The 13,705-nt window shown below is 42.1% G+C and overlaps 1 protein-coding gene across 1 annotated transcript in view; it reads right to left on the bottom strand.

Annotated features, from left to right (window-relative positions):
- Positions 1-13,705, bottom strand: part of TRPM2 (transient receptor potential cation channel subfamily M member 2) — a 328,183-nt gene that overhangs the window by 200,297 nt on the left and 114,181 nt on the right. Inside the window, 1 exon segment of the mRNA XM_073633225.1 lies at positions 1,249-1,415. Within this exon segment, the coding sequence (XP_073489326.1) occupies positions 1,249-1,415 (167 nt within the window).

Genomic DNA, 13,705 nt, shown 5'->3' with positions numbered 1-13,705 from the left:
AGATGAAGCTAAGTATAATACGAACGATACTTAGTCTAAATGTGGTGTTTTCTGTTTTAAATCAATAAAAAAAACCTTTGACAAACACAGGGAACAGCCCAATAATGTCAGTTTTTTGCCATTCGCACAGAACAAATGTACTTGCACTTTCACTGGGCGAATTGCTATATGATATTTTTTAATAAATACCCCCTATGATTACACACTATTTAATATAAAACAGTCAATGATTATGTTTCCTTCACGTTAAACTGCAAATAAAGGTTTGTAAGCGCTATATATCTTGAATGCGCCATCATATGTTCTTCCCAAAGCATAACTAAAGGCTTAACTTTTTTTTAGATTTAGTCAGGTAGGTGAGGGGTTATAATCACTACTCTGATCACCAATGTCCCCAGGAATAAAGGTGAGGGTATAGGAATAAAGGAGAAATCTTTCAGTGGGCACATGTGCTCAAGTGACAACTCTGACTTCCTGTTGAACAAAGAGAAATTTACACAAAGATATAAAAAAATGACAGTGGTTTCACAGTTGATGCTCATTCAAGCACTATTGTGGTTAATTGTTACAGCGGGGTCATGACTGGTTGGACAAAAATTAAAAGTTTTGCAAAATAAATTGTACTGCTTGCCATGATAAGCTTCTAATACAAAACCTTAGCGCAGCTCAAAATCACTTTACTTTTGAACAAAATAACCAAAATAAAAAGACTGTTCATATGAAAAAGATCACAAACTACATATGTGTCTAGCATTTTTATTTACTACAATTTAGCCCAGCTATAAAAGCATGTGGGCAAAATTTAAAGCGATTTGCCTTCTCTGCTCCTTCTCTGAAGCCATTGTGAACTGCACAGTGAATGACCAACAGTGACTATGATGCAGATGTTATTGTACACAAGGGAGGACTCCTGTGTGTGTGTATAGACCACCCCTGGCAATTGCCAATATCTGTAAAAGCGTGAGAGGCTAAAAGAGCACAGTGGGGGGATTTACTAAAAATGGAGCAGGCAAATTTTGGTGCAGCTCTGCATAAAAACCAATCAGTTTCCAAGTTTTATTGTCAAAGCTTAATTGAATAAGCTTAAGTTAGAAGCTGATTGGCTATCATGCACAGCGGCACCAGGTTCTGAGCTCTCCAGTTTTAGTAAATCTCCCCTAGTAAGATGAAAAAGCATGACAAAAAGTAATAACTTAAGAAAGCACAAACAATTTTTGATAAGTAAAACATGTAAAATGTAACACTTACTGTAGTAGAAATCAAACTGTTTCGATTATGAACAATTCCCCAGGTAGCTATACCAATGGTAACAACTTTATTGTTCTTATTGGCATTGCCCACGCAAAAGTCTCTTACTGCTTCACCAACTTGCTTCATTACACCAGCATGAGAACCACCAGTTATAATCCAGGCACCTACATGACATGTATAGAATATGTGAAAAAATAAATAGTTATAAATACTATATAACATTTGTCTATTTTTGCCAAAGCCTGAGTGATACAAATGGCACAATGTTACAATTCAACACCCATGGCAATTCTCTAAAATCATTACTGCTTTTTAATACATAGAAGCAGCAGAAACTATAATTCAGTGTACACTGCTGTTTTCATAATGTGAAAAAGGCCAAACTCACCATCATTCATGTTAGTGTGATAACTGATGATCAAAAATAGTTTATAAATAATCCCCACATCTTGCTCTACACATGACAGTCTAATTGCATAATAACACTACCAGAATATCCTTTGTGAAAAGCAATCAGTTTAGAGTTTTAATTTTGCTGAAACCTAACTCTAAAAAAAAAACAAAAAAAACCCCCTAAAACTGTCTAAGCTGTATTTAAATAATATTTAACATTTTCAAAATATAAGAGGTACAGAGGTGTCTCCTAGCAATGGAGCCATGAGAATGTGCACAGCTGGAGCTCCATAACACACATGACCAAAATTTGAGTATAGCCTCATATACTTATAGATAATATATAATATAGAAGTACCATCATGTTTCCTCTAAACCCCCCCCACCCCATTCGGGCCCACAGCGGCACTATCTTGGTTCCTCCACCACTGTACTACACCAACTTTTATAAATACTTTTTTATACCCTAACCTTTATTATTACCTACAAAATATAGGTGTCCTGTGAGCCACAGATGGACTAATGCCTCTAAGGAGTAAACTATTTAAGCTGCAAGCACTGAACCACGTTTCATTGCGTGAAGATAGATAAAAAATATATAATAAATGTGCCCGCGCTAGTATAGTGTCACATATAAAATATATAAAAAATATTTTCACATATAAAACACATGTAATGTGATAAATAAAACCATACAGGTAAAATATAATGCAAATAACTATAAATGATAAACCACCAAGTGCATATAAAGGTGCAATCGTGGTAGTAACTAATAAAAGTGCAACGTGCTAAAATATAAATATCAAAACACTTTCCAGTGACAAATGAGTGTATATCCCAATTAATAAATACAAATCACAAAAAACGTGAATAAATAGCGTCCATAAAATGAATAAACATCATGCTTCTTCTGATGGGTGTATAAATCACAACACGTGAAAACTGTGCTCTCCCATGACACCCCACATGTGCTTGCGCTCACCTTCAGTCCTGTGACACAGTAATTAAACGGTGTCAAAATAAGCATTGGGGCCACTCCTAGGCTCACTCAGGATACAGTGATGCAAAGACACTCCTCCCAGGTGAAACTGCTAGGCTCACTCAGGTTACAATGGTGCAAAAACACTCCTCTCAGGTAAAACCAAGATCCAAAATCATAGAAAAAACAAACAGAGGGACTCCATAGTGCAATATAGCCAGGACATTTATTAAAGAATAAGCCCTCCAAGAGGGTACTCACATTGGATGGGTGCTAGAGTGCACCAGACTGTACAGGTAAAATAATAAGCAGCTGATCGTATGGCGTGCGGTATGGCATGTGCAATCCTCCTCCTCTGCTGACAGCTCCGTCCTACCCCTCCCCCCCCGACGCGTATTCGGCACAGGGGTTTCGTGCCTTCCTCTGGGGGATAACATTGGACGGATGCACAGTGTGAGATATATATGCTGTCAGCGGCCATTTTGCCGAGGACCGCCGACCACCGTATTAAGAGACGAATCACTAAAGCGGACATTTTGCCTGTGCCCACCAGTCTATAATGTGACTTCAATACTGTGTAATGATTGGAAAGTGAAACCTAATCACATATCATCCAATCGGATTGTGTCGGCGGCCATTTTGCCTAGGCCCGAGGACAGCTCTAGTGATGGGCTACACCTATAATGTGACCTAATCACATATCATCCAATCGGATTGTGTCGGCGGCCATTTTGCCTAGGCCCGAGGACAGCTCTAGTGATGGGCTACACCTATAATGTGACTCCAATACTGTGTAATGATTGGAAAGTGAAACCTAATCACATATCGCCTATCATCCAATCGGATTGTGTCGGCGGCCATTTTGTCTAGGCCCGAGGACAGCTCTAGTGATGGGCTACACCTTTAGGTAAACAACAATAGTTATCATTAAGTGACAGCAATTACCAGCTACCTGAAAATTTATAAAATTAATAATAATAAATAGAGTGGTCTTCATTAATTGTAGTGTAGTGACATAATGTGTATAGATAAATCAGGATAGAGCTGTACATATAGGAGCCATGCCACACCGCACCTCATCTAACTTTAAACATTATAGATAAAAACAACCCCAATATGTTATCTTTATTAAAACGAATAATAAATTACATCAAATTCTCCCCCTCAGAACCTCCTGAAAATCAATAGATCATAAAAGACATCCACGTATCAGATCCCCATATTGGAGTGTAATTAATTAGAATCGGTTAAAATATAAATATAAATATATAATTAATCCCAATCTTCCGGTCAAATCAGTTGTGTATTATATTATATAAAAATATATATTTTATTAATAAAAACGCCCGAATAAATTAATAAAACATTATCCATAACGGTACTATTAAAATAATGTGTAAAAACCCACGTAAAACTTGATTTGTATAAAAACCATCTGAAAGGTACAATAATCTAAGGCTAACTCTTTTATCATTAGAAATTACTGAGGAAACATGTTAAGTCAAAGTCCCTATTGAGCCCCCCAGGGAAAAGTGAACCCAATTGGTGTATCCACCAAGATTCCCGTTTACTGATATCTCTCGTGAAATTGGAACCTCTCCAATGTCGTTTAGGGGCCTCTATCCCCCAAAATTTCATCCCCACCGTACTCTTATTATGCATTTTCTCAAAATGGATATATAAATGATGTTTGTCTGACCCTTTATGGATGTTGCGTACGTGTTCCTCTAATCTGTCTTTTAGGGCTCTGGTGGTACGCCCCACATAGATAAAATCACATGGGCACTTTAAAGCGTATACGACCCCAATAGTGTCACACGATATGAATTCCCTGATAGTATAGGATTGATGGGTTCTGGGATCATGGAATTCCTTTAACCTTCTATCATTCCCTGGAACTCTCACACAGCTGTAGCATCTACCACATCCATAGAAGCCCTTAAGATCCCAAAACATTCTAGGATTTGGTGGGGGTGGCTCAACTACGTTGTGTACCAATATATCCCTTAGATTGGGTGCCTTTTTAAAAACAATTTTAGGATTCTCCGGGAGCACACTTTTGAGGTGAGTGTCCTGCTTTAGGACATTCCAGTATTTTCGTATAATTTTCTGTACTTCATTATTTTGTAGGGAGTAATCAAGAACGATACTAATATTGTCATTAGCGTTGCTATCCATAATTTCAATCTTATCTCTCAATAGATTGTCCCTCTCCAGACGTTCGACCTCCATTTTTTCTTTTTGTAGGAAATCGTTGTGGTATCCTTTATCTAAGAACATGCTGCTTAGCTTGTTGGACTGCCACTCAAAGTCCTCAATTTTTGTACAATTCCTTCTCATTCTCATATATTGGCCCCTGGGAATGTTCCTCAACCAGGGTTTGTAGTGACAGCTGGTAATGGGTATATAAGAGTTACGATCTGTTGCTTTAAAAAATGATCTGGTAATGATACCTTCATTGGTGTTAAAAATTTCCAGATCTAAAAAATGGACGTATTCTTTATTGACATCCCAGGTTAAGGAGATATTGAGATCGTTGTGGTTCATGGAATCCAGTAGTTGCATTAATGCCTCCATGCTTCCCTTCCAAACGATCAGTAGATCGTCAATAAATCTCTTGTACAATAAAATATTATCACCTACTCCATTCAGAACTCCTTCCTCTTCCCATTGGGCCATATACAAGTTCGCTACGCTGGGGGCAAATTTAGCGCCCATAGCGACACCTTTTATCTGTAGGTAAAATTTGTTCCCATACCAGAAAAAATTATGGCGTAAACAGAAATCTAAACATTTGAGGATAAATATAACAAAATCTCCATCCACGGGTTCCTCCTTCCTCAGGGCCCACTCTACTGCTTTCATGGCTCCCTCATGGTCTATACTAGTATACAAAGAGGCTACGTCCCCTGTGGCCATGATAATATTATCTTCTGCATTGCATTCACTTAATAATTGTAATGTGTGCTTAGTATCCCTGAGGTAGGCTTTTGTTTTTTTCACTAATGGTTGCAGGTGGATGTCTATATATTCCCCCAACCGGGAAGTCAAAGATTCAATGCCACTTACTATTGGCCTTCCCGGGGGGTTTTTGCTATCCTTATGTATCTTTGGTAGGAAGTATATCACTGGTATCTTGCTAACTGTAGGGACAAGATATTTTGCTTCCTGTTTACTCAGGAGTCCTTCTTCCTCACCTTGTCCCTACAGTTAGCAAGATACCAGTGATATACTTCCTACCAAAGATACATAAGGATAGCAAAAATCCCCCGGGAAGGCCAATAGTAAGTGGCATTGAATCTTTGACTTCCCGGTTGGGGGAATATATAGACATCCACCTGCAACCATTAGTGAAAAAAACAAAAGCCTACCTCAGGGATACTAAGCACACATTACAATTATTAAGTGAATGCAACGCAGAAGATAATATTATCATGGCCACAGGGGACGTAGCTTCTTTGTATACTAGTATAGACCATGAGGGAGCCATGAAAGCAGTAGAGTGGGCCCTGAGGAAGGAGGAACCCGTGGATGGAGATTTTGTTATATTTATCCTCAAATGTTTAGATTTCTGTTTACGCCATAATTTTTTCTGGTATGGGAACAAATTTTACTTACAGATAAAAGGTGTCGCTATGGGCGCTAAATTTGCCCCCAGCGTAGCGAACTTGTATATGGCCCAATGGGAAGAGGAAGGAGTTTTGAATGGAGTAGGTGATAATATTTTATTGTACAAGAGATGTATTGACGATCTACTGATCGTTTGGAAGGGAAGGGAAGCATGGAGGCATTAATGCAACTATTGGATTCCATGAACCACAACGATCTCAATATCTCCTTAACCTAGGATGTCAATAAAGAATACGTCCATTTTTTAGATCTGGAAATTTTTAACACCAATGAAGGTATCATTACCAGATCATTTTTTAAAGCAACAGATCGTAACTCTTATATACCCATTACCAGCTGTCACTACAAACCCTGGTTGAGGAACATTCCCAGGGGCCACTATATGAGAATGAGAAGGAATTGTACAAAAATTGAGGACTTTGAGTGGCAGTCCAACAAGCTAAGCAGCATGTTCTTAGATAAAGGATACCACAACGATTTCCTACAAAAAGAAAAAATGGAGGTCGAACGTCTGGAGAGGGACAATCTATTGAGAGATAAGATTGAAATTATGGATAGCAACGCTAATGACAATATTAGTATCGTTCTTGATCACTCCCTACAAAATAATGAAGTACAGAAAATTATACGAAAATACTGGAATGTCCTAAAGCAGGACACTCACCTCAAAAGTGTGCTCCCGGAGAATCCTAAAATTGTTTTTAAAAAGGCACCCAATCTAAGGGATATATTGGTACACAACGTAGTTGAGCCACCCCCACCAAATCCTAGAATGTTTTGGGATCTTAAGGGCTTCTATGGATGTGGTAGATGCTACAGCTGTGTGAGAGTTCCAGGGAATGATAGAAGGTTAAAGGAATTCCATGATCCCAGAACCCATCAATCCTATACTATCAGGGAATTCATATCGTGTGACACTATTGGGGTCGTATACGCTTTAAAGTGCCCATGTGATTTTATCTATGTGGGGCGTACCACCAGAGCCCTAAAAGACAGATTAGAGGAACACGTACGCAACATCCATAAAGGGTCAGACAAACATCATTTATATATCCATTTTGAGAAAAATGCATAATAAGAGTACGGTGGGGATGAAATTTTGGGGGATAGAGGCCCCTAAACGACATTGGAGAGGTTCCAATTTCACGAGAGATATCAGTAAACGGGAATCTTGGTGGATACACCAATTGGGTTCACTTTTCCCTGGGGGGCTCAATAGGGACTTTGACTTAACATGTTTCCTCAGTAATTTCTAATGATAAAAGAGTTAGCCTTAGATTATTGTACCTTTCAGATGGTTTTTATACAAATCGAGTTTTACGTGGGTTTTTACACATTATTTTAATAGTACCGTTATGGATAATGTTTTATTAATTTATTCGGGCGTTTTTATTAATAAAATATATATTTTTATATAATATAATACACAACTGATTTGACCGGAAGATTGGGATTATATATTTATATTTATATTTTAACCGATTCTAATTAATTACACTCCAATATGGGGATCTGATACGTGGATGTCTTTTATGATCTATTGATTTTCAGGAGGTTCTGAGGGGGAGAATTTGATGTAATTTATTATTCGTTTTAATAAAGATAACATATTGGGGTTGTTTTTATCTATAATGTTTAAAGTTAGATGAGGTGCGGTGTGGCATGGCTCCTATATGTACAGCTCTATCCTGATTTATCTATACACATTATGTCACTACACTACAATTAATGAAGACCACTCTATTTATTATTATTAATTTTATAAATTTTCAGGTAGCTGGTAATTGCTGTCACTTGATGATAACTATTGTTGTTTACCTAAAGGTGTAGCCCATCACTAGAGCTGTCCTCGGGCCTAGACAAAATGGCCGCCGACACAATCCGATTGGATGATAGGCGATATGTGATTAGGTTTCACTTTCCAATCATTACACAGTATTGGAGTCACATTATAGGTGTAGCCCATCACTAGAGCTGTCCTCGGGCCTAGGCAAAATGGCCGCCGACACAATCCGATTGGATGATATGTGATTAGGTCACATTATAGGTGTAGCCCATCACTAGAGCTGTCCTCGGGCCTAGGCAAAATGGCCGCCGACACAATCCGATTGGATGATATGTGATTAGGTTTCACTTTCCAATCATTACACAGTATTGAAGTCACATTATAGACTGGTGGGCACAGGCAAAATGTCCGCTTTAGTGATTCGTCTCTTAATACGGTGGTCGGCGGTCCTCGGCAAAATGGCCGCCGACAGCATATATATCTCACACTGTGCATCCGTCCAATGTTATCCCCCAGAGGAAGGCACGAAACCCCTGTGCCGAATACGCGTCGGGGAGGGGTAGGACAGAGCTGTCAGCAGAGGAGGAGGATTGCACATGCCATACCGCACGCCATACGATCAGCTGCTTATTATTTTACCTGTACAGTCTGGTGCACTCTAGCACCCATCCAATGTGAGTACCCTCTTGGAGGGCTTATTCTTTAATAAATGTCCTGGCTATATTGCACTATGGAGTCCCTCTGTTTGTTTTTTCTATGATTTTGGATCTTGGTTTTACCTGAGAGGAGTGTTTTTGCACCATTGTAACCTGAGTGAGCCTAGCAGTTTCACCTGGGAGGAGTGTCTTTGCATCATTGTATCCTGAGTGAGCCTAGGAGTGGCCCCAATGCTTATTTTGACACCGTTTAATTACTGTGTCACAGGACTGAAGGTGAGCGCAAGCACATGTGGGGTGTCACGGGAGAGCACAGTTTTCACGTGTTGTGATTTATACACCCATCAGAAGAAGCATGATGTTTATTCATTTTATGGACACTATTTATTCACGTTTTTTGTGATTTGTATTTATTAATTGGGATATACACTCATTTGTCACTGGAAAGTGTTTTGATATTTATATTTTAGCACGTTGCACTTTTATTAGTTACTACCACGATTGCACCTTTATATGCACTTGGTGGTTTATCATTTATAGTTATTTGCATTATATTTTACCTGTATGGTTTTATTTATCACATTACATGTGTTTTATATGTGAAAATATTTTTTATATATTTTATATGTGACACTATACTAGCGCGGGCACATTTATTATATATTCTTTATTATTACCTTCTAATCAGAGATTGTCATTCACAATCCCCCTTGTCCGCCACGGGGGGAATTTGTCGGGTCCTATCGCTAGTCGGTTTTGTCCAATCGGGTGAGCAGGTCTTCCTACTTTAATATTGATTGTAATATGTTGTTAAAGTTTATTTTGCTCTGTAAATATGTTTTGTTTTAATGTATTATCTATTTCATAGACCACCCCTCCTGAAGAAGCGGTTTATACCGCAAAACCGGTAGAGGAAACAACCTATACTCCACTCCAATAGAAACTCTACGGGGGAACCCATTAGTTACTTGTGGTGTATACTTTTTAATATTTTTTTATGGTTTCTATGTATTAAAATTAGATTTTTATCACATTAATCTTGTCATTGTATCAATACGGAGATTGCCCATTCAATCACTTTAAGTGGTCATATGTGTTGGTCAGCATTAGCAACTGCCCTCATATTCCCACCTTCCCAATCTCCATAACACACAGCTGATCTACAGCTTATACCGGCTCGCTACAAGCCCGGGAAGCATTTTCCACAGAACAGCAAGCCTTTTGTAGCGAGCCTGCCCTGGTTATTTCGTGCGGAGAGACCTATCGGTGGCAGCCGGTCCACACGTGGTGCAGGGGCGTCGCCCCCCAGCCCGCACCATCTGCATGGCCGTACTCTGTGCAGCCCCTTACAAGCACATGACCATAGCCTGAGGTCCCAATTGGCCAGCATTATGTTGTCCTCTGGGCGCAGATCACTGTACCCCGTGGCCTCCCACCCAGCGATACGAGCGAATGGGCGATGGCATTGGCAGAGGAGTACCAACGGGGGGGGTCCGTGTCGGTTGCCACACACTGGGGGGTGTCCTTCCTAGCTGCCACCTGGGTGTACCTGAGGTTGAGCCAGACTCCTGCCCGCCCTGGCGAGTGGCGGATTGCAATGGCAGTGTCCGAGTCGAGGTGAGCTGGTGATAAGGTGGTGGTGGGGGTGTGGATTTGCAGCCACGGTGTCCACCACCCAGTCACTTGAGCTGATGTGAGAAGAGGCCCGGATGGGTGTTTGTGTCTGCCCTGCCACCCAGTGCTGGTCTGATAATGGGGAAGGGGGGAGGTTGCTGTGTCCACCTCCCATGTATAGTGGGTGGTGGACACAGGTGTAGCTGATCTGATACAGGGGGAGGGATGTTGCTGTGTGTCCACCACCTACGTATAGTAGCTGATCTGATAAGGGTAGGAGGGTGGTGGTGTTGCCATGTCCAGCATCCAGGTATAGTAGATGAGCTAGTTTGATAAGAGGGGGTGGTTTGGGGTGTCTGCAGACCAGGTGTAGACAGTGATCCACATCCACATATTGCGGCCAACAGATCTGTCCAGCAAGCAGCAGGTCACAGCGGCATCTTTCCATCTTCCCTGCGGCCATTAGATTACACCTTGTCAGCAGGTCAGTTCCAAAATCTGAATCTAATCATCAGTGAGAATGATGCCATTGTCTGCTGTCCCTAGGGACAGATCCGGTGACCATACAGTGGGATCTCTGTATCGGATCTGTCCCTGAGGACAGCAGATATTGCAAAGTATAGACCATACTTTGTATTGTCAGCTGTCCCCCCATGTCACTCCAATGTCTCCCTCATAGCAGCTACAGTTTAGTCCTCCATGGTGAGCCCTCCACTTCCCTGACCGCGATCTGACCGAAAATCTGCTTACAACTGAGTGACTGATACCTATGTCCTGTCCCATCTATTGTCACTGGCTGCCATGGAAGAACAGCATCGGCTGTTATTACACTGAGTGGGAGGGGACATTCCCCCCTCCTCCTGCCCCTCTGCCCAGGTCTCCCATCCCACTGGGAGACCTGAGCCTAAAACCGGCACGTCCGCCAGCTGGCCGGTGACCTAAACAAAGCCAGATTTGGCTTTGATCGGGTCTCCGATGTAGAAACTTTTTAAAAAGATGTCAGGGGGGGTGCTAGATATGGGATCTGCCCCAGGTGCCAAATGCTCTAGGTATGCCCAGGACCATGACCCACTCCCAGTCTCTCCCCCGCTGGTTGCAGGACTATGTCACAGCCGACAATAAATCTAAGATGGCCACCGCAAGGATACACAGGTACTGCAGCTGACAGGCAACGCTCTCCCTCTTCTGCTTTTTCCGGCCCCCCCAAATCCTCCAGCACCAGCCGCCACTGAACCTGATCCCAAGCTATCAGGACAATCCAACATGGTGCTGATGAGGAGACAAGCGGGCAGCACTGGCAGGCCTGTGACAGCCTCGGGACAGGAGAGCAGCGGTAGGGAGTTGCAGGGGTTGGAACACTCCCCTTGGGTACACTACCTTCTCCGATACTCCTCCGGTATTCTGCTCAGATACCACTCCAAGTCCCACTGATGCCCACTCCACAAGCAATTCTCAGCCCCAGCAGAGTCAGGAGCTCAGGGAGCTATTTGCTTCTCCACAGTCGGATCTGGTTCCCATGGTTCTCTGCATGGAGGGCACATTAAAAAAGCAACTCTCAGAGGTGAAACAACACATTGCCCAGGTGAAAACAAGATTCTCTAATGTGGAATCCTCCTATACCTAGCTGGAACAATGACTCAAGGCCTTGGAACAGACCAATGCTATCCAGGTGAGGGCCTTCCAACAGCTTAGAAATAAGCTTGACAATGGAGAAAACCTAAGTAGACGCAACAATGTCCGCATACATGGTATAATTGAAGGGACCAGAGGACCTGACCTCAGGGATACAGTTTAAGCCATCCTTAATACTCTGTTGGATAGGGAAGTCTCCACTCATATTGAACTTGAACGAGTCCACCGAGTCACAGGCCCATGAGACAATGAATACAGCTCCCATCCACATGATGTCCTGTACCACATACATTTTTATGTCCTCAAAGAGGAGGTTTTACGAAAGGCCTGGGAAAAAAGGGCATTAAATTTGATGGAGCCACCATCACCTTTTAACCATGACCTATCAGGCCTGACCTTGTTCATGTGGAAGTAACTCCCCCGCCTCCCCAACACATCAGAGATATAAAGCAATTTATACCTGGGGTTATCTGTTTCACCTCCAGGTTAAAAAAGATGTCCAACAGTTTCTCCTACGGACATCAGCTCAACTTGCAGTGCTCTTTGCCTTCCTAAACAATGAGTCCATCCAGGTTCCCGACTGACTGGCACTGCCTTCCAAAATGATTCTTTCCCAACTGAAGGCTCCTTACCCACAGCGTCAAAGGCATCAAAGATTCCGTTCGACTAGGAGGATGCAGAATTCAGATCCCACCACTCCTGAGCCCTGAGCCTTGTGGAGCCAATACACTGTATGGAACCCATGTTCTTTTACACGTGACTAAACTGTTTGGGGTATATTAAGTAGTATGGAACATTGCTCTCTACAGGGGTATATGTTTGTTTCTTTTTGACATGGGGGCTCACGAGCTCCAGTACTGTGATATCCCAGGCACAACTGTGGACCACTCCTTTTGATGCACAACCACGATGCTCAGCTGTATTAGCTCTACTCCACCTTGTATTCCTCTGAAGCGAGACCCCTGCCTAGGCTCCTACCAGTCAATGCCTTGTCACCGGAGCCATATCTTTTGTATTGGCCTTACGCTAATGCTTTGGATGTGTGCATATTTTTCTGACTTGACCACTTTTCAGAATACTGCCTTCCTCAGGTCAAGCGATTGTGGTGGAGGTTCCCGTTGGGATTATCCTGACCTGCCTCCCTTAGTGCTGAGTGTGGGATTGCAGAGGACCTTCTGCCATATTCTAATTGCCACACGCTCACTGAACTGGTGGATTATTAAATCTTCACATGTTCTTAAAGTTGTAGGGTCCAGTTTTGCTTGCAATGTTGGAGGTTAAGTCCTGAGGAGCTTCCTCTATCACGGTTATGGGTGGGGAAACTCTTCTTGGTCTCGTTGTGATGAACCTCGGCATGTTGTGGTGGACTTGTTTACACTGGGGGGATCAGGGAGACTCCCCTATACATTTTGATATTGAAAAGGGGGCTGATCCTGTCTGGCTATACCTTCCCCCTGTAAACTGACCACGGTTTATCATGGCTGCTGAGTCCTGACACCGTGGTTAGTTTACGTGCCTCAGTCATCCACAGCCCTGCTCTGTCCTTCTCTGTCCTCCTCTCCCCCGCCTGTCTGTTCATGTCAGTGCCGGCCCCCTCCCCTCCTGCTACTAATATAACTACCATAAAAATCTCCCATCCCCTCTGTAACATAACGATATGTGTCCCTGTGCCATATAAAAATATGTTGATCTGTACCTATATTAGAGCATCTCCCGACGCGCATGTGACTCCTTGGCTGTCTCTCCTCCTCCCCAGCTCACATT

Source organism: Aquarana catesbeiana, linkage group LG06, assembly GCF_042186555.1.
Source record: "Aquarana catesbeiana isolate 2022-GZ linkage group LG06, ASM4218655v1, whole genome shotgun sequence".
NCBI lineage: Eukaryota > Metazoa > Chordata > Amphibia > Anura > Ranidae > Aquarana > Aquarana catesbeiana.
The sequence above is the reverse complement of the archived record's forward strand: the minus strand, read 5'-3'. Positions and strand labels throughout refer to the sequence as shown.